At 46.4% G+C, this 24,777-nt stretch overlaps 4 protein-coding genes across 4 annotated transcripts; 3 read left to right on the top strand and 1 right to left on the bottom strand.

The window, feature by feature from the left end:
- Positions 1-12,258: 12,258 nt before the first annotated feature.
- On the top strand, positions 12,259-13,050 carry LOC123122916 (peamaclein). Its single transcript, XM_044543294.1, has 2 exons — positions 12,259-12,454; positions 12,575-13,050. Exons 1-2 carry the CDS (start codon positions 12,364-12,366, stop codon positions 12,766-12,768), a joined length of 285 nt encoding a protein of 94 aa, XP_044399229.1. The 5' UTR covers positions 12,259-12,363; the 3' UTR covers positions 12,769-13,050.
- A 3,344-nt stretch (positions 13,051-16,394) lies between these two features.
- On the top strand, positions 16,395-19,057 carry LOC123125580 (transcription initiation factor TFIID subunit 11). The gene is made up of 2 exons (XM_044546056.1): positions 16,395-17,299; positions 18,897-19,057. The coding sequence occupies exon 1, from the start codon at positions 16,458-16,460 to the stop codon at positions 17,244-17,246; it is 789 nt and encodes a 262-aa protein (XP_044401991.1). The 5' UTR covers positions 16,395-16,457; the 3' UTR covers positions 17,247-17,299; positions 18,897-19,057.
- On the top strand, positions 17,319-19,599 carry LOC123125581 (something about silencing protein 10-like). The gene has a single exon (XM_044546057.1). It carries the CDS (start codon positions 18,849-18,851, stop codon positions 19,380-19,382), a length of 534 nt encoding a protein of 177 aa, XP_044401992.1. The 5' UTR covers positions 17,319-18,848; the 3' UTR covers positions 19,383-19,599.
- A 956-nt stretch (positions 19,600-20,555) lies between these two features.
- LOC123122915 (aspartate-semialdehyde dehydrogenase) lies at positions 20,556-23,592 on the bottom strand. The gene is made up of 8 exons (XM_044543293.1): positions 22,944-23,592; positions 22,411-22,497; positions 22,288-22,332; positions 22,109-22,204; positions 21,885-21,986; positions 21,458-21,544; positions 21,156-21,223; positions 20,556-21,049 (listed from the first exon to the last, which is right to left on the bottom strand). Exons 1-8 carry the CDS (start codon positions 23,496-23,498, stop codon positions 20,965-20,967), a joined length of 1,125 nt encoding a protein of 374 aa, XP_044399228.1. The 5' UTR covers positions 23,499-23,592; the 3' UTR covers positions 20,556-20,964.
- Positions 23,593-24,777: the final 1,185 nt, after the last annotated feature.

Here is a 24,777-nt window from a genome sequence, read left to right as displayed (position 1 = left end):
TGCCTTCTTGTGTTATCTGGACACATTGGTTAATCTACTTTTCTTGTGATTTCCCAATTCAATATCTAAGAAATGAATCTATAGACTTTAATGAATTCAATGTATGATCCTGATGAGAATTATATGATATCTACCTGTTTTTATCCTTGACCAATATCAATTGTGGTAGCTCTTAAGCGACACATACTTTTTCTCGCTCCGAGTTCCTAAGCATGGTATTATATTTTTGTTAGCTAGAACATGCAATCTTTGAATTTGCTGAACATTAGTAGCTAACTAAGTTGTGCCCCATTGATGTCTCAATTGTTACATTACATCTAAAAAAGTTAGCCTCAACTAACTGTGAAATTTAGAATGTTCAAATTCAGATCTTAAGTTCTCAAACTGGACCGGCTTTGGGACTTATATATACACAAATCAGTACTGAAGTAGGTCTGTATGGGTCTGTATGATCTCCTGTTAGTAAAATTACAGCATAAATAACTTCCCATGTAGTTCTGCTATTTTTAGTTTGGGTTGAAGTGATTGGTAGGCTAGTGGTTGTGCGATTCTATGATCCTATCCTGTAAAATTTATATGCACACCTCATATGAATCTGTGATCATATCCAGTGAAATTTATATGCATGTTCCACTCCACTGTCTACACATTTACTTAGTAATACATAATTTTGCACTTCATTTATGCTTCTCTCTTTGTTTGTATGAGGCGGCTAGGTTGCCTATTTTGTAGCAGTCTGCTTCCATAGTGTTTGTATGGAGTTGAGATAATTGTGTTTTCCTCGGCAGTAGGTCAGCAGACACCACTCCTGCTATATATGCTAAGCTGCCGCCAGTGTTTATGCGATGTTGCCGGCTTAGAGCATCATCTCCAATAGCTGCTGCCTGTTGATGTGCTTGTTGTGGTGTCATGTGCTTCTCCTGAATCTGTTGTAGGCTTAACTGATTAAACGTGCAGTTTTTTTAGTATTTTGGTCTGATGGTGTTTCTTTTTTTGGCTCAAGTGCTTAACTTATGAGCTTATGTTGAAGTGTGCTGATTTTGCACTATTGAAATTGATAGGAGATACTATGGATGCAAGATTCATTGTTTGTTCTTGCTCACTATGTGCTTAACTGATGATGATTGTTGTTGTTAGAAATTATGATTGCTTGTGTCTTATTTTTTTTCTTCTGTAATGATGATATGAAATATCACGCAGGTCCTTATTGGTGTTGTTGCTGTTGCTGTGGTTGTCGGAGGTGTTACTGCCGCATCTGACGGAGCTGCAATCCGAGAAGGTCAAGGATAAGATCATCCTCGATGGGAACGACATTGAGCTTGTCTCCCGCTCTGCCGCCCTCATCAACTAGGTGAATCAAACAGGACCCAGAACCTGTCTTTGTTCATGTGCATGTTGTGCTGCTTGAATAATTTGGTTGATGAGATGCAAATGATATTGTATCATGTTTGCTTATGCTCTTTGCGGAAACTAGTATGCTAGATGTTCTTAGAAATCATTGCAATGCATGTCTTCAGTGTTGGATGTCGAGTGTTCTTTCTTTGCGATGCATATATGGCTGCTTGTGCTGTTCAACATGATGCAAATAGGGCTACTTCTGCCGTTGTGCTGTTGTTTGTGGTTTGTCCAGTTTTGGCCTATATAGTTGCTTCTTTCTCTTCATGTATTATTATGTGCTCCGTAATGATTTGGTTTTTGCTTCAATATAATCTGCTTCTACATTCTGTTCCTATGTAATCTGATCTGCAATGATTCAGTTTTTGGTTCCATATAATTAATCTGCTTCTATGCTCTGTTCTTGTGCAATTTTCCTGCTGTTCTATGCGTTCGCCTTCTAGGGACAACATATATGTGCTTTTCTTACTTGTTTTTCTTTATTTAAGCTAGTAGCTTTTTATGTTCACTCTTTTTCAGGAGCTTCAGGCCTAATTTTTTGCCTTTATGTTCACCCTTTTACAGGAGCTCCAGGCCTAATCTTTTTGAGTGTGAAGCCGTGAAGCCAAGTGCGAAGCAGCGAAGCCCTACATAGGAAGAGTTTTTTGGTTCTGTAGTAGACTATAAATTGTAATTTTGTAACGGATTGTAAAAGGCTACTGTAGTGTTATTTGATGAATTATATTTGATGAATTGTGTATGTTAAAAAGATGTGAAATGGAAACTTGACCAAGTGGACCAATTTATGTCCCACTTATGAATATAATCTGAGAAAATTTGAAATTTTGGAAATTTTTAACATGTGGGACCAATGTATGGCAATATGAGTAGTGGGACCCATCTGATTAGTGGGACCAGCTCTAAAATATAATGATATAAAAATAGAAAATCAATTGATGGTAAGAAGGCCATGGCCCAACAATAAAAAAGGCTGCAATATCAGGCTTGGCCCATGAACCTAATAAAAAAAGACAAAAAAACAAAAATAGGCTGGATTATTGGGCTCGGCCCATGTAAAACACCTAATCGGACCGGGCTGAATCTTGTCAGTGACCTTTTCAATTGGTCGCAATTTTGCCATGTCGGATCCGACATGGCCTGGGCAGACAGCCAGTGACCAAAACAAAAGGTCATGAGTTCAACGACCTTCTGAGAGAAGGTCGTTAATTTCAGTTTACGACTGCCAGCTTTTGACCTTCTGTTTTTGGTCACAAAAATGTCACAAATGAAAAACTATGACCTTTCAGCGGCCAATAGTGAGGGTCACAAGTTGACATATTTCTTGTAGTGATGGACTGAAGCAGGCACCTCATGCCTGGCATGCTCGTCTTGCTTCAGCTCTACGTACTCATGGCTTCATTCCCTCAACGGTTGATACATCACTGTTCTTGTTTCAGCAACCGAGTGTGACCATGTATCTCCTTGTGTACATGGATGATATTGTCCTGGTTAGCTCTTCTCCAGCGGCTGCTGATTCTCTTGTGACTGTGCTTGGCCGAGATTTTGCAGTTAAGGATTTGGGACAGCTTCACTTCTTCCTGGGTATTGAAGTCGCTCATCAGTCTCATGGCAGTTTGGCTCTCACCCAGAATAAGTACTCTCTTGATCTCTTGCGCCGTGCTGGTATGCTCAAGTGCAAGACATCATCTACGCCCATGTCCTCCACCAACAAACTTTCAGCTACTGATGGTGCTCTTCTATCTTCTGAGGATGCGACTGAGTACAGGTGTGTTGTTGGTGGACTGCAGTATCTGACGATCACGCGTCCTGATATTTCTTTTGCGGTTAACAGGGTGTGCCAGTATCTTCATGCTCCTACTTATGTGCACTGGTCTGCTGTGAAGCGCATACTGAGCTATGTACGTCTCACTGTCTCCTGCGGTCTTCATCTGTGCCCCAGTTCCTCCGGAGTTCTTTCTGCATTCTCAGATGCTGATTGGGCTGGGTGTCCAGATGACAGGCAATCTACGGGGGGACATGTTGTGCTCTTGGGTCCTAATCTGATCGCCTGGAGTGCACACAAGCAAGCCACTGTTTCCCGCAGCAGCACAGAAGCTGAGTACAAATCGGTTGCCAATGCGACTGCCGAACTTATATGGATTGAGTCCCTACTCGAGAGCTAGGAGTTTCTCAGCCACATCCTCCGGTCCTTTGGTGTGACAACATCGGTACTACGTTTCTGTCGTCAAACCCGGTGTTCCATGCACGGACTAAACACATTGAGATTGACTATCATTTTGTGAGGGAGCGTGTTGCACAGAAGCTACTACAAGTCAGGTTTATCTCTTCAAAAGATCAACTTGCAGACATCTTCACCAAGCCTTTACCTTCTCCCATGTTTGAGGTCTGTAGGCGCAATCTCAACCTTCTAGATGCTTCAGGAGTGAGTTGAGATTGAGGGAGGGTGTTAGACTTCATATTGTAGCCCCACTGTGTAATTCATACCGTATTGGTATAGGACTTGTACGTCACCATTATATATATATATATATGTGATAGGCCACCCCATAGAGGGTTGAGCCAGTTCCCCCAAAATCCTATGTTTTACAGTTGAGATGCATGAACTATGGTCGTGGAATGCGGGGCTCGTGTGATCTTTTTGGTGCAATGTTGTATGCCGGCATGACATATGATACTATACAAAAATGCTAGATTTATTTTTCAATCTACTTGCTATGTTTGATGATAAAAATGTGTTTCTTGAGAAAAAAACTAAACAAATCAAATGGATCGGTCTATTGGGCACACCGACAAAAAAGAACACGGACATGAAGCAGACGCCGGCCAAATTGGCAAGTCAAACAAACAGAAAAAACACGGACTTGAAGCAGATGCGGTCTGACAACCCAAACAAACAAGGACAGCGATATGTTCCAAACGTTCGTGCCTATAGGATAGATCCGAACGATCCCATCCCACCTCCCTGGCATGATTCCTTCCTACTCCTGATCGATCATATCCCGCCTCCCTCGATTTCTTCCTAATCAGCACGATTCCTTCCTTTTTATTTCTCCCACTCAAGGGCGACAAAAAAGAAAATTCAGCTAGAGAGGATTCGAACTTTGCCCTCTTGTATCAAGTACTAATCCGACGACCAACTCACCTTATTTGTTTCTTGTCCAACAAATTGGAGTTCACCTACTTGATCATTACTTACCGCTGCGTTTTTTCTAGATATAAAAAAAAGAAAAATGCATGCACATGGGTTTGAACCCATGACCTCTACTCCAAATGTGCAACACACTAACCAGCTCAACCAACTATAATTGTTGTCTTACTACATATGAACTAGATATTGGAACCTTCTTTACTTTTATATCAAGATTTTCTTTTCTTTTTTTAACTTAAGTTACCAACCCCGAGGGTACATAAAGTTATCAGCCCTACGGTATGATGTTTGAACAACTTTGTTATATTGGGTCAGGGTTACCATGGTGTTGACCATAAATTATCAGGTGTGCGGCATGTAAAAAACCATGTTATCTACACAGAATTTATCAGGCTATATTTTCAGCAACTTTTTCTTGGATCAATGTTACCATGATGTTTGTACATAAGTTACCAGGTCCGCGGTGCCTAACTTACCATGTTATTTACACGTAAGTTGCCGGCAATATGTTTTTCAACAAATTCTTTTTCCTATGGCTAAAAAAGCTACCGCATTGTTTGTACACAAATTATCAAGTTTGAGGTGCATATATTACCATGTTATTTGCACATAAATTACCGGAGCTATGTTTTTAAAAACTTTTTTCCATGGGTTAAAATTACCGCATTTTTAACCGAAGTTATCATGTCTACGGTGCATATATTACCATGATAGTTGCACAGAAGTTACCGGGGGCATGTTTTTCAACAAAAAAATCCCTAGGTGAAAAGTTATCACGGTGTTTGTACGCGAGTTATCAGTTCAACTATGTGTATATTATCATAGGAATTACAAAGAAGTTACCGGAGGCACATTTTTCGACAACTTTTTTCCTGGGTGAAAAAGTTATCGCGATGTTTGTACTTGAGTTATCAGCGCTGCGGTGCGATACATATCATGCTATTTACACAAAAATTATCAGGGATGTTTGTACATAAGTTATCACGTACACGGTGCAAATATTACCATACTATTTGGATAGAAGTTACCGACGCTATGTTTTTCAACAACTTTCTTCTCAGACAAAAAGCTGTCACTCTGTTTGTGCATGAGTTATCAACCTTGTTGTGCCTATATTACCATGCTATTACACAATAGTTATCGGGGGTATATTTTCAACAACTCCCCCTGGGGGTCAAGCTTATCGCGGCATTTGTACGTAAGTTATCAGGTCCATGATGTGTATATTACCATACCATCAGACAAAAGTTACCAGGGGATGTTTCCAATAACTTTTTCCCCTCTGAATCAAAAGTTGCCATGGTGTTTGTGCAAATAGTTATCAGCTCCGTTATGCGCAAATTACCATGCCATTTACATACAAACTATCGGGTATATTTTCAACAGGTTGTTTTCCCTTAGATCAAAGTTAACCAAAAAAAATTGTATGTATGCCTAATTCCACAACTTATAGTCCAGTACGAAATGATGTACTAACGAAGGCCAACAAACCATAAAGGAGCAACTTTTCTTTTGCTGCAACGGGGTTCAAAGAAGGTCAAATAGAAATTTTCCATTTATAAGACAAGAAAATGATATTAGGTGAGTTGGTCATTGGAATCATTCATAACCCAGCAAACCTGGGTTCGATCCATGAAGGGCACAATAATTTTTTACTCCTTTTATGCTGAGCACGAGAAAAAAACAGCGGAGGGAGTGTTTCAAGTGACAAAAAAGAAATTTAGCGATCGAGCAGTGATCAGCATGAAAAAAAAGCGGGGGAGCGTTTCGATCGGGAAAAAATTACGCAGTTACCGATCGGTGGGGGAGAAATATCGCGGGAGTTTCTCGATGCTGATCGTGCAGGAAAATAGTGGTTCGGATCTATTCCCAAGATCCGAACGTTCGGAAGTTACATATCCCGAACAAATAAGTAGTGTCCGTTTGAGACGGCCGGTTGGAGTTGGCCTTACAAGCTGCATGGCTCCAGTGCTTAACAGCCAACAGGTGACAAATGAGTGAACCCATGCTATAGGTGCCTACTTGCCTTGCAAGGATGGCATGCTCCTTTCGGTAACTTCTTTTACTTGTACGCACCGGAGCCATTATCTACGCTTTATTACGGCATCTCCAAAGATGACCTGCAAAACGGACATTGCATCTGTCCGTGGATCAGGGGACCAGTCTGTGAACATGAATGCAGGAGACGGCCATCTAATGTTATCTGTATATTTTTACAAGGTTTAAAATAACTGAATGAAATTCATCCAAACCGGCTGATTTTCATATAAGCCGAACGAAATTCATTATATTTTGGACAAATTTTAACTAAACCCTACTCTAAACCTAATCAAATGACCGCCGGCGCCCGCTCCCTACGTCCAGCCGTGAGCCCCGCAAAGTGAAGCTCCAGCTCCCGCCTTCGCAATCTCCAGATACGCCTCTGCAGCCTGAGCAGCTAATCGGCCGACAATGATCAAGCCGCCAAGCTTACTTCAGCAGGAGGGAAGGAGCGGTGGCTTTCTTGGGACCCGAGCGCCAGCGACCTACCACGCACCATTCTTCCTCGTTGCCGGCAGGGCCACAGACGTGCCGACGTCGTCGTCGTGGTGTCGTGCCACGCCCGTAGCGGAGCTGCCAACCTCATTGCCGTCGTCAGAGTTGGGCCCATCAACCTCATCGGCTGCCTCGTCGATCTCTTTGTAGGTGGCCTCCAAATTTGCCTGCTGGCAGTAGCGCCAGTTGTTGCGACAGATGTTGCGGTGGAGCAGTAGGACTCGAGCCGCGCCTCCTGCTCGTCAAGGTCTGTCGTGATGCCAATGTCGACGACCAGTAGCTCCTCTCTGCCGGTGCTCATCGAGGAGGCGGAGGTTGTAGGCTTGGTCAGCCTCCACCTGCCGAAACGCGGCCTCTCGCTCCTCCAACATCATGTTTGTGTAGTGGGCACGACCCATAGTGATGCCGGCATTGGTCGGCGCAAACAGTGGCGCCGGCTCATCATCAGCTGCCTCTGCAATTGGTGCGTCCACAACGCCGGCCTCTGATGAGCCTGAGCGCCTGGCGGCCTACGAGCCGGCAACAATGGCAGCGAGCTCCTTCTTGGTCGGACGAGAGGCCGTGTCACAAAGCTTTAGAGCTCGAGGAGGCCATGGTGGGTGTGGTGCGGAGAGGAGATAGAGAGGGGCCCCGATGGTGGATGGATGCGGCCGTGTTGCCGGCCTGGGGTTTAAATAGCCGACGGATGGCAAGGTAGGCGGTATGGTCCTTAATGATGGGCGGCAGAGGGATGGTCAGGTGATGCCAGAGTAGGTTCCTCTGCAATCGCCTACCTTTAATGGAGAAAGATGGACGAACTGGTGTCATTTGAATTTGAAGAGACGTCACGTGCATCCGGAAGCGGCACGGACAACGCTCTAGGCCGGCGCTGCTTCAATGCCGGTTCTTGTGAGCGATCACGCCCACTCTGGACTGACATGAATGCATTGCTGACGTTCTATAGCAGCGATAACCAACGCCGGATGAGATAGGGTGCGGACGAGGGAGAAGGTTTTTGTGGCTTAGTCAGATACGGACATAGCAGCGATCCGAACGTTCATAAAGTCTCCTTAGTTTGTCTCCGGATGCGAGAAAAATGTGTTTGAACCGCCAAACGAACCGTTACGGTTGAAGATGCCCTTAGCGGTTGCCGCCTGTGCATCCATCTGCCTGTGTATCTGTGTGGTGGATTGGTGGTTGTTTACCGGCCGGCCTGTGACGGCAGGCAGGGCACACTGGCCGGCGCCTCCGGTCTAGTACAACAGAAGGCGCCGACGCGGAAGGCAGCGGTGTGGCTAGCGTGCTCCGGCGAACTAACCTGCCGGACATGCGTGCTGCGTGATGGCATGTCGTAGTGCCGAGGATGACAACGTTTGCTGTGGGCAGAGCACCTAGACTAGCGAGCTGCTAAGAGCATCTCCACTAGCGCCCCCAAGAAGCCCCCCCCCCCCCAAGCCACTTTTTGGGCGCCGGCGGGCAAAAATCGCCCCACTCGGACCCCCCAGGACCTCACTTTTCGCCGGTTTAGACAAAAAATACAGCCGGCGCGCCCAACCCACACCCAGGCCATCGGGGGGCACCTGGGGACACCGGCGCTTTTGCTTAACCAATCTAATTGGCCCACGTCAGCCACCCACCCCCCTCTCTCTCCTCTCTTTTCCCTTTCCTTCTGCCTACCCGCCGCATAGGGGTCGGGAGAGGACGCTCCACAACGAGCTGCACGGGGAAGAGCCGTGGCCGGAGCTCGCACCCGCCCCGCGTGGCCGGGGCGGAGCTTGCCCGCGCCCGCCGGGGCGGAGCTCGCCCGCGCCCGCCTCTGCGTGGCCGGGGCAGAGCTCGCCAGCGCCAGCCGGGGTGTGGCCGGGGCGGCCCGCGCCCGTGCCCGCCTCTGCGTGGCCGGGGCGGAGCTCGCCCGTGCCCGCCTCTGCGTGGCCGGGGCGGAGCTCGCCAGCGCCAGCCGAGGTGTGGCCGGGGCGGCCCGCGCCCGTGCCCGCCTCTGCGTGGCCGGGGCGGAGCTCGCCCGCGCCCGCCGGGGTGTGGCCGGGGCGGAGCTCGCCCGCGCTCGCCGGGGTGTGGCCGGGACGGCCCGCGCCCGCGCCCGCCTCTGCGCGGTCGGGCATGCACAGGCAACAGCAGCCGGACGGGCGTGCTCGGCACCATGGTCTGGGGCGCCACAGCACCGCGCCCAGGTCTTCTCGGTGGCGTCGAACGCGACGGCGGGGCAGGGAGGGCGCGGGCCACGCAGAACGGGAGCACGGGGGCGCCGTCGAGGCCGCGCACGAGGAGCACGGGGGCGCAGTCGAGGCCGCGCACGAGGAGCACGGGGGCGCCGTCGAGGCCGCCCATGAGGAGCACGGGCGCGCCGAGCTCGAGCAGCGCGTCTCCGGCGGCGGAGAAGACGACCGGCGCCTACGACGTGCGCCTCGACCTGCTCGCGGCCAAGGGGCTCAAGGTCAAGGTCGAGGCCAAGACGGGCGCGACCTGCTCTAGCTGCGCGACGAGGAGGTAGTCGACGCCGCCGCGGGCAAGATGCTCGACGAAATGCCGCTCTGTTCGTGGGAGTCCAACACCGCTCGTGGGGATGCAACGAGTGGAAAATTTTCGCCCCCCAGATCAAATTTTTCGCCGGCAGCCCCCCAAGGGGCGAAAAAATGCCTCCTGAGAGGGCAAAAGGCTGGAGATGCTCTAACAAACACGTAAAGGGAAGAGAGTTAAGTAAAGTAAATCTCACTGAAACAGCCCACTGCTCGATCTAAGCATGATGAGAGTTGACGACCGTTTGTAAGAAAAAGGTCTGCATTTTGGGTTACAGCTAGCTCACAGCCCATCAACACATCACCAATTCGCCATGTCCCTCGTCTCTTTTAAGTTGCAAGGGCAACTCCAACACACACGAACCAAACGATCTGACTGTGTCCGTTTGGGGTAAACAAACAGAATAGACGGCCCAACACGTGAGAGCAAATGGACCAATATCGGTTTTCGTTTTTTCTTGGACTCATTCCCGGTTCAATTTTGGGCCGCGTTTGCGGCCAAACTGACACGCGCGTGCCCATGTTTCTCCCTTGGCCCGCCCGTCGGGTACGCATGCGTCCCTTTTTCTATTCCTCTCCCCTCACTCCAGTTGCACCGCCGCCCCACTCCCCTCTCGTCCCTAGCCGCCACCGCCGCCATTTTTCTCGGTCGTGTCGCTGTCCAGCTCGGTCGCGCGCTCGCCCCCTACACTAGTCGCAGCCCCGTTTTCTCGACACCCCAAGTTGTCCAACCCCGGCCGCCTGATTTCAGCATATCCGGCGGCCGGATTTGGAGCGGATCCGGCCGGATTTGAGCTCACCCAGCTGCCGGAGGCCGCGCCGCACCATGGACTGGCTGGGTACCGGACCGCACAGCCTCGGCAACGCCCTCATGCCGCATGCAGGTATTGACTCCGTCTCTAGCCGCTCGGATCTACCCCGTCACCGGTTCGCCAACAAATACACCAACGGCCGTCGTCCGGGCTCGGTGCTAGCCCAAAGGCTCGTCGGCGCATCGCTGCCGCTCATAAAGTGCGACGACTTACTGTCCATGAAAGGTCGTGCGCCGCGTGTCTACAACGCCGGAACATCCCAGATGGGTGTTCGTCAAGTGCAAAAATGATGAGGTATGTGCTAGTTTAGCTTCGGTTGTGCTCCCGGATTCGGCGCATTTTGCTTATACTCAATTTTTTATTGTGTAGGAAGCACGCAAGTTTTGATATTGGGAAGAAGAATACATCGATCTATTGATAGAACAAAATTTGATAAATGTCCGTGCACTTGTTGCTAGAATAGAGGCTAGAGATGAGACTAGATGCGAAGAAGCAACGTCTCCTTCTTTAGACTCGAAGAAGAAAGAAGAATGTAAGATCGAGAATCCGCGGATCAACAATGAAGGCATCAAGAAGATACTAATCCAGCTTGCGGCAAAAGTTATGGTTAGATATCTTTTAAAATGTCTTCTTATGGTTCTTGTTTTTCTTAGTCTTACTATTCTAGTCAAGATTTGGTGAATGTACTCCAATGTATCAAAAAAATCGCTGATGAAAATAATAAGAAATGCGCCGAAAAATGTATGCACACGAGTTGCGGCCAAGATGCGGCCGCGCGTTGGGCGCACGGCCGGTGCATCTAGAAATTCGAACGGCCGCTGCCCCATTGCCACCCAAACGAATAAAATCCGAACAAAACAGACGTCTGTTTGGGGTCGTACGGTGCAGTTGCCCTAAGTAATCTGTGTGTGCCACTGACACCAGTTCACCACACAGGCCATTAATAAATAAATGAGCAAAAACAGTGGGTTTTCTTTCAGTATTTCAGCGAAAAGAAGAGCAAATAAGTGAGCTCACTGAAACCTAAACTCTAAACCCTAATTCTGAATTCTAAGAACGTACCTCAAGGAGATGTAAGAGGTAAGAGTAGATCTGAAGCGTTAATTTTATCAAATGGTGGGTCAAGAAATTAGCATGTGTAAATTAAGAAGGCTGCAACCGGTCACCTCTTACATCGGGCTGATGAGAAAACACTTCTCCCAAATCTGAAATCTCTCACCAAATCGGCAGAAGAGAAAATCATGGAAAAAATATCTCTTCTCCCGAATCTCTCATCCAGTTTAATCCCGTGTCACCGGCAGCAAAAAATAATTAATCTCGTGTCATGTTGTTCTGCTTAACCATGTTCCTTCTGTTTTATGAAGTTCGTCATTTTACTTAACCATGCTAATCTCTATGATGGTTGTCTCGTTTGTTCTATGGTGTTCGTCATTTTACTTAATTAACCATAGAAGTGTTCCTTTTTTAAACTATTACTAGTACGTTATAGAAAGACCGAAATTATTCCAAATTAATCTCATGTCATGTTATTCTCATTTTTCACGTAAACTGTGGTATTTAATGGCTTTAATCACATAGGAGTAAGTTAGGCACGCAATAAGTTCCTTCTTCTCCGTTTTAATCACATAAATTAGAAATGCAACAGTTTCCTTTCCCTCAGACGCTCTAATAATATATGCTAGTACTGTTTTTACCATTTCCCTTTTCTTGAGGTGTGCGTAAACTATTACCTCTCCTGGCGTTAGTCTTGACCCTTGGATTAAAAATTATGAACGGTCCAAAATAGTTGTGACCATTTCAAGATCTGTCAAGCTTTTGGGCCCTATAAATAGCCCCAAATGCCCCAAGACACTGGTACCAACTCACTCCTCCAGCTCCCTACCCTCAAGCTCACACCAACCAGCAGGCAGCAGCGCTCTGCCAGAGCCAAGAACCTCAAGCACATCCTGAGCACACCACAATGAAGCTTCGCCCCACCGCCAGCACTGTGGCTCTCCTCCTCTTCCTCCTCTTGGCATCCTCGTCTCTGCGTGCCGCCATGGCTGGATCAGGTTAGTCAAGTGATGGATTGATGTTGTATTGTGTATCGCCATTGTGCTGAAGTTCTTTGGTCGTTCCCTGTGTATGTGTTGATGTTAACCGTGGTGACTGGTGGATGTGCTTTTGCTCAGCGTTCTGCGACGGCAAGTGCGGGGTGAGGTGCTCCAAGGCGGGGCGGCACGACGACTGCCTCAAGTACTGCGGGATATGCTGCGCCGAGTGCAACTGCGTGCCGTCGGGGACCGCCGGCAACAAGGACGAATGCCCCTGCTACCGCGACAAGACCACCGGCCACGGCGCGCGCAAGAGGCCCAAGTGCCCATGATCCACATCCACCACCGCCCTCCAGGCATCCTCCGCCGCCCATGGCGTCTACACACCATATGCCTGAACTGGATGCATCCCTATCTATCATGTCGTACTGTCTCGCGGATCACCACTATATATTATATGCGTGTAAATCATGATCTGGAGCGTCTGGTGCATGATCCTACTATGTGTTGATAATGCATGATGCTGGCCTGCTGCTATGCCGGTAAAAATGCCGCTGTGCTGTAATAATGAACCATCATGCATCAGTAAAGTTTGTCCAGTAATTTCCTTGTTCTGTTTCTGTTTTCTATGGGTAGAATTACAGCCAAGAATATTTGCGAGCAAGAGTGGTGTGTTGTGTGTGAGCATAGTTTCAGGGAGGGAGCATGAAAGGGGCACGCGATGGATGCGCGTCGGTGCAAGACAGCGGGCGCGATGGGATGGGGCCTTGCTGCGCTCCCTGTCAGTTACTCCTCTCCTGAAAGCGGTAGTACGAACTGAATGTGACGCGTCAGGGGATTGATTTATTTCGTCCACCGCCCTCGCTGAGTCATTGGACTGAAACTGTGCTACAATCAATGGCGGAGTTGATGGCTTTGCTCGGCCTGTTGCGGTGCGAGTTCCCGTGGCCGGCACCGGAGTGAAGCTCGGATGGGAAAGGCGTGGGATCCAGTGTCGGTTGTTTGTCCTCGTCCGGGTACAGAAGCCACCCTGTTCCTAACACAATTTTTACTGACCAGTGTTGTTGCTGTTTTTCATCCTGGGTGATTGAAAATTCACGGAGATGGCAGCACGATCAATGCATGCCTGGAAGGATGAAATCTGAGCTTGGCTGGTCTGTTCAGATTTTGAAACCAGGTGACCTGCTCCACCAAGTGAAAACTTTTGACCTCCCAACATTTGCCGCTGATGCACTACACAAATGTAGGGCGTGTTTGGTTGCCCGCACGAACTTCAAACATGTAAGTGGATACAAAAATAGATCGTTTGGTTGCTCACGTGAGGTGCCGATTTATACACCTCGTATCCTAGAGTGCAAGATGGAAACGACGAACATACGCAGGGAACACGCATGGAGTTGGCGGGAGAAGAAAATTTCTACCCGTTACATGGCGTGAAATATGTTGTCTCACCCTCTTTTATTCGTTCACCTCTAGCTAGAGGACAAACTCAACCTTGGTTCTTGGAAACGACGGTAGTGTGGACTAAGATCTCTAGCATTGGGACATGTTGCCCTTCGTCAGCTGCTCGTCCCTTCATTGATGTCTCCATCTCGTCCTCGTCGTCTCCTATGGAGATAAGCACCATACAACCATCTTTCATCCTTCCATTGTTTGGTCGTTAGGTAAGGTGTAGGATCAATTTTGCCGTTACTTACTACAATATTCGAACGGATGAATCTACTAGTTCAAGCATCTGCACTCATAATTGTGATTCAGAGTTGAATAATGTTGGTACACACGAGAGTGGTTCGTCAACATGTGATCAACTATGATCCAATTTTAGTCCGAGATAGGGTGAGGATGATGAATAAAACTACAGCTATAAAAGTAACGATGCAGCACTAACGGACCTAGAAATAAAATGTAGGGTGCACACACTTTAAAAAAAGTAAGATCTATTTCAATTGGCTTGGATGGGCCTTGAAAGTCAGCTAGTTTTTACATGGTAAAAAATATGTCCCAAAATTATGGTGTGTCGTGGCACACCCGCCAGGTACGCCACTGCGATGTAGAGGCTGTGAACATGCTTCAAGTAAGAAGTACCCCCTTTGTCACGCTTACGGAGCCGTTTAGGAAGAGGGGGTTGCTAAAAGATAGTATCCACGCCTATGTGGAAGAACAAGTAGCAATGCCCTTTCATGTTGTGAATCATAACTAGAGGTTTAGGTTGATTCACAACACAAAAGATTCTATGAGACAATTCCCTGGTATTTCAAGCAAGTCTTGCACGCGTTTGGAGAGCTCAGAGGTGAGATGATCAAAGTACCTACTAGTAAAACCCCTTCGAAGATGTGAGTGAGATATCACTAGTATCCATATTTCAAGGTGATCAGTACTAATTGTTAGTTCATGCCATGGCATGATTGTATTGTTGTGAACCATAATAGTCTATTCATGCCATCACATTATTACATTTGAGCAATTGATTATACTCATGTGACTGCTATAGTGCTGAGGTCACATACTACTTCGTACAGGGGTAGAAATCACTACACAAGCCAGAGTGTGCTTGCTGATGTTGATTTTGATCTCACTCCACATATGTGTTAGTTGGTTGGGAATGACCATCCCATGATGCAAACATTATTGCTGACAGCATGGCTCGATCTGATGGGATCAATATCCCAGGTGGTAATTTCTACCAAGGAGATATTGGATATGCATGTGGACATGTGGTTCTTCCAATCTTGAAGGAAACCAGGTATCATCTTAATGAATTCTCTACAAGGAACTATCTAATACTATTAGCGAACTATTCAATCTCAGACTCTAGCCTTAGAGTTATAGTTGAGAGGGAATTTGGTGCTTTGAATAATATAGCTAAGATTCTTGATCAGAAGTCATTCAACCATTTTTCCCACCTAAATTAAGCTTATTTTTTCATGTTGCATTCTTCATAACTGGATCTTAGAGAGGGGTCATGATGATTATGTGCCAGATGAAGATGATGCGATGGCTAATGTTATTGACTTCAGCCATGGTATGAAGGCACATGATAACGAAGCTTGGAAGAGCAAAATATTAGAGTGGGTTGAGGCAACGTGGGCTAATAGAGACAACAAAAGGATCTAAAGAAGAAGAGAAGGAGGAGGAGGAGGAGAATGTTGATCTTCCCCCTTGATCGGCATTGATGAACCATCCCCCCCCCCCCCCCCCGCCCCATTGACCCATATGACTGTTAATTTGGTACTGATATTCGTTAGTAGCTAGATCTATTAAGACAAATTGTCATTTATTTAGTGGTTAGGATTGAAATGATGTTAAATTGCTACCGCCGGTAGTGTAGTTTCTGATAAGGTCACCACTACCAAGAAGGGCCAACATTAGGTCATGAGCAACCAAACATCGAGTAATTGCATCATCACACCCTTAACCCTTAAGTGTTGCCAACCAAAAGCCATGTATGAGACCACCTCATCATCAATGCAGGCAACTAACTCGGGGTTCAAAGCCTTGGCCCAATCAAAAATAGGCTACATCTTATCCGAGCTCGAAGGAAGGCCAACCGCAATGATCCTTGCTCATCGAGCCTCGCTGGTGTGTTGCTTCTTCATGATTTGGGTGCGCCACCCCGGTATGAGTTGCGCATACCAAGTCATGCGACAACGTGCCATGGCAGCATCGAGCAACGATGGGGGCGATGGCGGTGCTTGACGACGGAGGAGGGGGTTGGCGATGGGGACGACGGTGGTGCTCAAGGATGGATGACGGGGTCAGTGTCGGGGCCGACGGTGATGCCCGAGGAAGAAGGAAGGGTTCGGCGACCGAGGAGGGCCTCGGGGTGGCGGTGGTGAAGCTATTTTTTTATCAGAAAACTAAATGAAATGAGGCGCTAATTCTCCCCCCCAAAAAAAAAACTAAAATCCATATATTTCACTATTGGGATGGGCTAGAGATACCCTAACCCTGAACCAGCCTCTCCGCCTCCTCGCAACGCTTCCCCCACCCCGAGTCCTCGATACACCTGCCGCCACCCGACATGGGGAAGAGGCTGAGGTCGACACGGCCGCAGCAGTCCAAGCGATCCAGCAAGGCGGCGGCGGTGTCCGACTCTGACGACGACGAGATTGACGCCTTCCCCAAGCAGCGGGACGCCACCCCCCTCAACGCCGACGACTCGAGGGACCCAGAGGAGGAGGATCCGGTGCAGCCTGTCAACGATCTCGAGGGTGTTTCCGGCCATGAAACTGATGATGGCGAAGAAGGCAAGGACGGCGATGGAAGTGATGACAGCGAAGGAGGTAAGGACGGCGACACGGACGCAGATAATTATGAGGTATGGGGCAAAAAATATGTGGCAAAAATCAAGAGAGCGCACAAGGCAATCCAACAAATTTTTACCGGTGATGATAGTTCGGATGAATTTGATTGGGGTAGCGGAAATACATTATACTATGATGGCGATGAGCATGATGCTGATGATCTTGACTGTGAAGAGACAAGGAGGATACAAGCAGAGAAGGATAGTAAGCTGTCAATGAAAGATTTCGGATTAGACGACGATGATGAGGAGGGAAAATCTAGCAACTTACTGGTTCTGGACAGAGTAAAACAGGGTGCTGAAGTAGGCAAATTGACAAAGAATGGGCCTTCTAATGGGCACCATGAAATTGCCAAAAGGAAGAGCAAGGATGAAGGAAAAAGGGCTGAGAAGGGGTTGAAGGAAAAAGGGTTGAAGCCAAAGTTGTCAAAAACCAGGGCAACCAATAATAGGAAAAAACTGCAGACATTGGATGACTTTGATGATGAAGTGCAGAAATTTAGTTGAGTGATCAAACCTGGAAGCTCCTGGTGAATGCCACTGGCTCAAATAGAAACAAGGTATGGGGTATTTTCATGCAGGTTTCTTATTTTTGCTGGGTACCTTCATAACTAGCTTGCGCGAAATCTGAATATCTTGTGATAATGATCCAAACTGCGCTTAATTGACTATTGTCTTTTATGCATATGGTGCAAAGTACAAGTTCATAACTGCAAAACTACACAGGCAAGTACACATACTGTCATGTAGGACCGAATTTCAATGATCATATGTTTCTTGCTGTATATTCTTGCTAGTATTCAGTTGAACACTACATTAGAGAGTCATTCTGATCTCAACCAAGTTGATATCTGTTACATTTTTAGTTGGTAACCTACGATTTTTTTAACATTGCCACTTTCCTTTTGTCACATTTCTTCTGCAAGATTGTTCAAAAAAAAAACTTTTTTTCTGCAAGGGGGTAATTTGATAGAAACCTACAATCTTGCTAAATCTGAAGTCTCACTGAGATAACAAAACCTGCAGTCTTCTGGTCTACTTTCTCCTTTTCAAGTTGTTTTTTTCATCAGGGCACACAGTTTTTTAGAAGTTCTTTGAAGTAGCCAAGTATTGATCTCAAATGGTGTATTCATCTTTTTTGCCAACAGTGGGCTGATTTTCTGCCTACGTGCTGTTACTTATGGTAATTTGATACTCCCTCCGTCCCATAATATAAGACGTTATTACATCCAATGTGTGAGTATATTGGATGTAATAACGTCTTGTATTATGAGACAGAGGGAGTAGAACCTTAACTGAACTGAAACTACATCCTTATACCCTGCCATGTTACAGATATTATCAGCCAGCACATACTCCCTCCGTTCCAAAATAGATGACTCAACTTTGTATAGTATAAAGTTGGATCATCTATTTTGGAACGGAGGGAGTACTATACATTATTTGAATTATCATTGTATCCAGAATGTTCGTGAATTTTGAGGATTATTAAATGATTTTGGAGTTGCTGGTTTGTTTTAAATTTTGATCCCAAGATTTCTCGGGTGCAGTAGGATTTTTACTCTGCAAAAGGGAATTGATATTTTGATAGTATAATAGGACATGGTAATTATTGGAATGAGTACCATTTTTGGTAAAACATATCAATAATGAATTGTGCTACACTAAGGGACACTAGCTATGATTGCGTTCCAACTTTAAAAACCTTGGCATCACATTTCCGCATTCCTATCAACATTTGTTTTGATAAATATGAACTAGCCAACAATGCTGGTCATTTTCTGGGTCAAAATGTTGGGTCATGCTTGAATCTTGCTGCTTTGTTAGAGTTTGTAGTCTTTCTGCTCTGCTGTTCCACAAGAGCCTTTGTGCTATATTATCTGTCATGTTAATAGAATGACTTATGCTATCAAGTGCATACAAGTGCTGTTTTTAGAACGCAAACCTTGTAACCCTTGTCTTACCAAAGATATCGTCTGAAATACTTGATGAATTTATAATTGTTCACTATTGCTCATATGCAAAGCTAAATCAACCCTTTAAACATGTTCTTGTGCTTTGTCTATCGATTTCTGTGGTCTTTCCATTGTTGTTATATTTGTTGTTATAATGGCTGTAGCTATTCCTAACCTTTTTTCCCCCTCTTCTGGCCATCAGTTCAAGTCTGTTTCTGGTGATGATGACATTCCAAAGCGAGATGAGATTGGTGAAAGACGTCGAAAACACGAACTACGTGTTCTTGCTCGGGTAGGAACCAATACGCGTGAAGATAACAAGGACGGCGACGATGAAGCATCGGAGTCTGAAGATGAATTCTACAAAGATGTCAAAAGGCAGAGGACCGAAAAGCGCTTGCGCAAAGAACAGAGCGCCCCTATCATCACTGAGCCGCTGGAGGAAGAAAGTGAAGGAGATGGCAAGAGGAGGGGAATCTCGCGCCAGATCGAGAAGAACCGAGGGCTGACTCGCCCCAGAAACAAGAAGCTCAAGAACCCACGGACGAAATACAGGGTCAAGAGTGAGAAGCAGCGTCTCAAGTGGAGAGGTCAAGGGCGTGGCGTGAAGAAGGCCTCTGGTCCATACGGAGGAGAAATGTCTGGCATCAATCCGAACGTCAGCCGTAGTGTTAGGTTCAAGGGTTGACGGCATGCATGAAAATTTTGTTTGGGTTCATTTGCGTGGGACAATGAACATTTCGTCTGATGGTGATTTGAGTTTGTAGTCGTAACATTTTTCTGCATTTGCACTGTTTATACAGTTAAAAATGTTGCAGCCGGTACGGTGGTTGCTTCAGATGGTTGATTGTGTTTGATGAGGATTGGAAGCAGAGGCGAGGTGGGGCTCAGTGAAAGTTTTTAGCTCCAACATTTTATTGTTATATGGTTAAATTGCCTTGCACCCAAATTTCCTCATGTGCCTCCAACCTCCTGCCCTGGAGAGCCAAGGTTACACCAGGCAATAGTTTTGCAACAGAGGGTTTATATCTGGTAGAGTTGTAGGCCTCCCTGGGTCCATTCCAGGCCAGCAGCAAACTGCGCTGCAATTGATTGTCGAATTAATGCGTTTGTTTTCACACACAAAAAAGAAAAGAATTGATGTGTGTTCTGAGTTTGATGCAGTGAAAGTTTCCATGGTCAGCACTGGAAAAGATGTGGGATCCAGCTTTTGATTGCTCCCAATTGTCCTCCTGCCGGTACAAAAGCCAACCCCTGGAAATTTTACTGTCAAGTGGTGATAATATCCTTTGTATGCTTGGTATAATGTTAAAAGGCTGACGTTCACTGGGAGTAAAGTCCCAGCGAACCCCTTCAGAGCCATTTGATCGAGATCAAACAGTGCTGGTTTCACGAAAAAGTACCTTCACAAAATAAAAACTGTCAACCCCTACAACTAAAGTTGCCACACCTCTACAACTAAAACTGCCACCCAAATCATTCGCAAATGCCATCCCCTCCTCTACAACTAAAACTGCCACCCAAATTGTTTGCAAATGTCATCCCCTGCTGGCGAACGTTCGCCAGCTATTGGGGTCCTTGTACGTTTTAGTTGATGTAACACGGCGCTCCTGGTGAGAACTTTTGATCTGACTAGGCTTCTGTTCATGAATTAGACAAGGTACATGTAAGCACATGCATCGAACCACATGTGAGAGCTATTTTAGCACCTTCATCATCTAAACCGCTTCAAAATCACTGAAATCGTAGCCCCCAGTTTGCATCCAATAGGTTCGGTGCAAGCTTTTGGCTCCGACACTTTGTCATATGGCACACAATGCAATTCATTTAGATTTCACAAGGCGCCTCTTTATCTCAGGGCTTTCGGGGCAAAGGTTACAGCGGACCTTGGTTTTGCACCTCAAAAGTTACAGCATTTAGCCCAACGATTTGTTGCATGGTACACACGTTGCCCTTCATATAGATCCCCACAGGACGCCTCGTTATCTCGAGGGCTTTGGGGGTAAAGTTACAGAAGACCAGCTTTCAAAAAACAAACAACAAACTTGCAACGAAGACCAACCTAAGGCAAAATCCAAACAAGTGAAAACCCTCCTTTTCTAAACTTCTGACTGCACTTATGTGTGCAACAGATGACTAAAGCCCGTCTTACACTTCTTGACAGATTACAAAAAAGACGACGACCAAAACTGGGTTGAAAGTGACAAGAAGTACATCAATCCATCAACGGATAGAGCAATGTGGCACATGAGACAATGGTAGAAAAGCGGTCACTTCAGTAGCATTTCAGCAATCTGCACGGCGTTCAGCGCGGCGCCTTTACGTATCTGGTCTCCACAGACAAATAACTCCAACCTGCCATTGAGGAGCTGATTAGGTTCCGGTATACAGGAACATTTTAAGTACAAGTGGTGCATAACAAACAGATGATTACAGCGGTAACTGTTAAACATGATTATACCCTCTGTTATCATCTTGCGACAGGTCCTGACGAATCCTACCAACTGATACATCATCTTTGTCCGATACCTGAAAATTAGAGTTGTATCAGAATAAAGAAAATCTGCTTTACTTTTCTAACAAGTATAGGCTAGTGAAGCTCCGCGAAACGGTGGAATCTCATAGGTGGAATATCATTAGTAAATAATAAATCACTGTCCTCGAGATCACAAGGAATCGCATGGGTGGAATGTGCATGAATAAAAACAAAGAAATCGCCTGTGCAAAGATGTCCATCTCCAGAAAATCAAACTACCCAATTACCTCCAGTGGTGTGGGGAAGCGGTTGGCAGCACGGTCGTCACTAATGGTAACACCAGGAGCTGCCCTCAAGATTTCTCTGGCAGTGTCCTTTAAGAACATATGCAAACAGTTTCAGAATTTGAACAACAAACACATCATTAAGAAGAAAAGAGGATCATCTAATAAGGTGTGTTATTTCTTTACATGGAACAAGAAATGGAAATTGTATTAAGTGTCAAAAGTGTTGTAATATTCACAACATGAAATTAATTAAATGACCTACCCAACAATGACAACGGACAAGTTACAGTATACAATTCTACTTACCAAAAACAATGCTAGGCCAATAAACATATTTGTACCCAGTGACTCGGGGTCTGAGATTGCAATAATTCAGGAAAGAATTCCATATACTAACTGATACATAACACAATTACAGTATGCTAACCTCATCAAGTGGCTTTTCAAACTGTAGATTCACGCTTTCAGCGTGTGCACGCATCGTAGGAACCCGTATACAAGTCGCGGTTACTCTTACATCCTTGTCATTCTAGAAACAGAGCAGAGTTAGTATGCCATTTCTGTTTGCCCAAATAGTCAAGTTAGGAGAAAAGTTTGATGGAATAATGCAAAAATAAATAAATATGGGGCATTGATCAAGCTTCCACTTACCCAGATTTTTCTGGTCTCCTTCACCATTTTCATCTCTTCCTCATTATAGCCATTTTCAACAATAGGTGCATTATGCGAAAATATATTAAAAGCATACTGCAGAAGGAAAAACACATTAAGCATGTCTCATGACAGTAAGAAATCAACTCAACATGTGCACAAGGTATTGAAGTTATAACCTGTTGACTGAAAATGTTGCAGGTTGGTGGCTTTCCTTCCAAGACCTAAATAAAGTATACAATGTCAGTAGTTAAACTGAATTAGCACCACGAGTAAGATAGATAGTAGGGAGAAAAGCCCACCTCTTGAGTTTGAAGTTTGAGTTCTTCCATGGCTGCAGCACCAGCACCACTTGCTGCTTGGTATGTGCTGACAACCATCCTTTTCACCTGTCACATTGACAATGAAAAGATTGCCACCAATTTATTTGGTCATTTTAAATGACACATATCGGTAATTATATTACAAAATACTGGACTCACAATAAAAATGATGTTTAACATATGAAGCAGATCAGCACACATAAATAAAAATACCTAATCATGCAAAAATCCCTATTGACAGGCTTGGTATAATTCATAGAAAAACTATTAGGTATCTATAGCTTAAAGACATCACAATTAAGAGAAAGGTAATGAAATATGTGGAATTAAATCTGCCTATGAAGAAGCATGTGTAATCCCAAAGATGAGTCTAGTATTTTATTTCAAGACTCAAATCACAGAATTTGATTTTCTTTGGTCTCGAGTATTCCCTTTTTTCAAATTATTAACATTAGTTTCAAGTGTGAATGTTAGAAAGCAGGGAACAAAAGGCCACATCTGTGCAATGGTACCTTGGCGTGGCGATGCAGCGGCGTGACAGCCATGAGGCAGATGATGGTGGAACAGTTGGGGTTGGCCACGATAGCCCCTTTCCCGAGCCGGACGTCGGCCATGGCCTCGGGGTTGACCTCGGGGATGACGAGCGGCACGTCGGGGTCCATCCGGTACGCCGAGCTGTTATCCACGACGACGGCGCCGCTGGCGACGGCGGCGGGCGCGTGGGCGCGGCTGACGCCGCCGCCGGCGCTGAAGAGCGCGATGTCGATGCCCTCGAAAGCCCCCGGCGCCGCGAGGTCCTGGACGGTGTAGCCCCGTCCCTCGAAGTCGATGCGCTTGCCCGCGGAGCGCTCGCTGGCGAGGAGGCGGAGGCTGCGGTAGGGGAAGTCGCGGGCGGTGATGACGCGCAGGAACTCCTGCCCCACCGCGCCGGTGGCGCCCACGATGGCCACGGAGGGCCCGTCCTCGCGGAGCGCCATGCGGACCGTGGACGGCCGCCGGCTGGCGCGGCCCCCGAGCGGGGACGCCGCGAGGAGGTGCGGCCGGTGGACGGCGGCGGCGGCTTGCATTGCGGCGGCGGCGGCGGCGGCGGGTGTGGCGGCCTTAGGGTTTTAGGAAGGCTGGATTTGGGTAGGTGGGTGGTGGTGGGAGGGGGGTTGGGTGCTGTGCTGGCTGCCCGTTTCTGGCGTTTCGTGCCCGGGGAATGACCCCGATGCCAAATTGTTTTTTGCTGCTGCCAAACTGCCAAACCAGAGATCTAATTTAGTAACGCTGGAAACAGTGTGCCGTGCCCACGGGACAGCGGGATGCTGCTTTTGAATTTTGATCGTGTTCCACCTTGGTGTCTTTTTCTTTTTCTTTTGAAGCTTCCAACTTGGTGTTTTGGTAGAGAGAAAAAGCAAATGACGGAACTGTTGTTCTTTGTCAATGATGAAACGTGAATCTTAAAGACGACGGAAACCAATGGCGGTCGCTACACTTGAAGCAGTTATAAGCAAGAATTATTCTACTCCCTCCGTAAACTAATAAGTATAAGAGTTTGACGAAGAGAGTAATTAATCTCTAACGGGTTGATATGTCTGGCTTTTACAATCAAGTTCTACCACTTTTACGACGAGTTGTAAAATGCTTGTTTGTTGGGGTCACATTTTTCTAAAACCATATGGGGGAGAGGATAACCACTGAGAATTTTGGACTCACAACTTCATTTCGAAAAGCAGCATTTATGGATATTCTGAAGGATGGAGAGTAAGGGCATCTCCAACGCGGACCATGTTGACACATTTCAATTGCAATTTGAGCAAACTAAACGATTTTCATGCAAACCGGATGATTTAAATCGAAACACGTTCATTTCATTTCCGACATATTTCATTAAACAAAAGCGGACATGGCAATTTTTTAACATAAAACAAAAGTTAAACCTAGTATAAATCTTCGCCAGCCGGGAAGGAAGCTCCGGCCGTGAGCCCCGAAAAGTGAAGCTTCGACCGTGAGCCACGGGAAGTGAAGCCCCAGGTCAATGGCAAAGGAAATAGTGTGACACGGGATACGAGATGTGCCCACATCCGTGTCCTGATGAGTGATATTTTACACTCATTCACATTTGTTTAAACCGGGGTATTTCATTTAAAGAGATATTCGCTCCGGTGATGACGCGCAGGAACTCCTGCCCCACCGCGCGGGTGGCGCCCACGATGGCCACGGACGGGCCGTCCTCGCGGAGCTCCATGTGGACCATGGAGGGCCGCCGGCTGGCGCGGCCCCCAAGCGAGGACGTCGTGATGACCCACAAGTATAGGGGATCAATTGTAGCTCTTTTCGATAAGTAAGAGTGTCGAACCCAAC

Source organism: Triticum aestivum, chromosome 5D, assembly GCF_018294505.1.
Source record: "Triticum aestivum cultivar Chinese Spring chromosome 5D, IWGSC CS RefSeq v2.1, whole genome shotgun sequence".
Classification (NCBI taxonomy): Eukaryota; Viridiplantae; Streptophyta; class Magnoliopsida; order Poales; family Poaceae; genus Triticum; species Triticum aestivum.
This window is presented reverse-complemented; position numbering and strand designations above follow the sequence as displayed.

Coding starts and splice junctions, on each gene's coding strand:
- LOC123122916 (XM_044543294.1), top strand. CDS start 12,364: ATGAAGCTTCGCCCCACCGCCAGCACTGTGGCTCTCCTCCTCTTCCTC. Junction 12,455..12,574: donor TGCCGCCATGGCTGGATCAG/GTTAGTCAAGTG, acceptor GCTTTTGCTCAG/CGTTCTGCGACGGCAAGTGC.
- LOC123125580 (XM_044546056.1), top strand. CDS start 16,458: ATGGGGAAGAGGCTGAGGTCGACACGGCCGCAGCAGTCCAAGCGATCC.
- LOC123125581 (XM_044546057.1), top strand. CDS start 18,849: ATGGCTGTAGCTATTCCTAACCTTTTTTCCCCCTCTTCTGGCCATCAG.
- LOC123122915 (XM_044543293.1), bottom strand. CDS start 23,498: ATGCAAGCCGCCGCCGCCGTCCACCGGCCGCACCTCCTCGCGGCGTCC. Junction 22,205..22,287: donor GCAACATTTTCAGTCAACAG/GTTATAACTTCA, acceptor TTCCTTCTGCAG/TATGCTTTTAATATATTTTC. Junction 21,224..21,457: donor GCTTCCCCACACCACTGGAG/GTAATTGGGTAG, acceptor TCTAATTTTCAG/GTATCGGACAAAGATGATGT.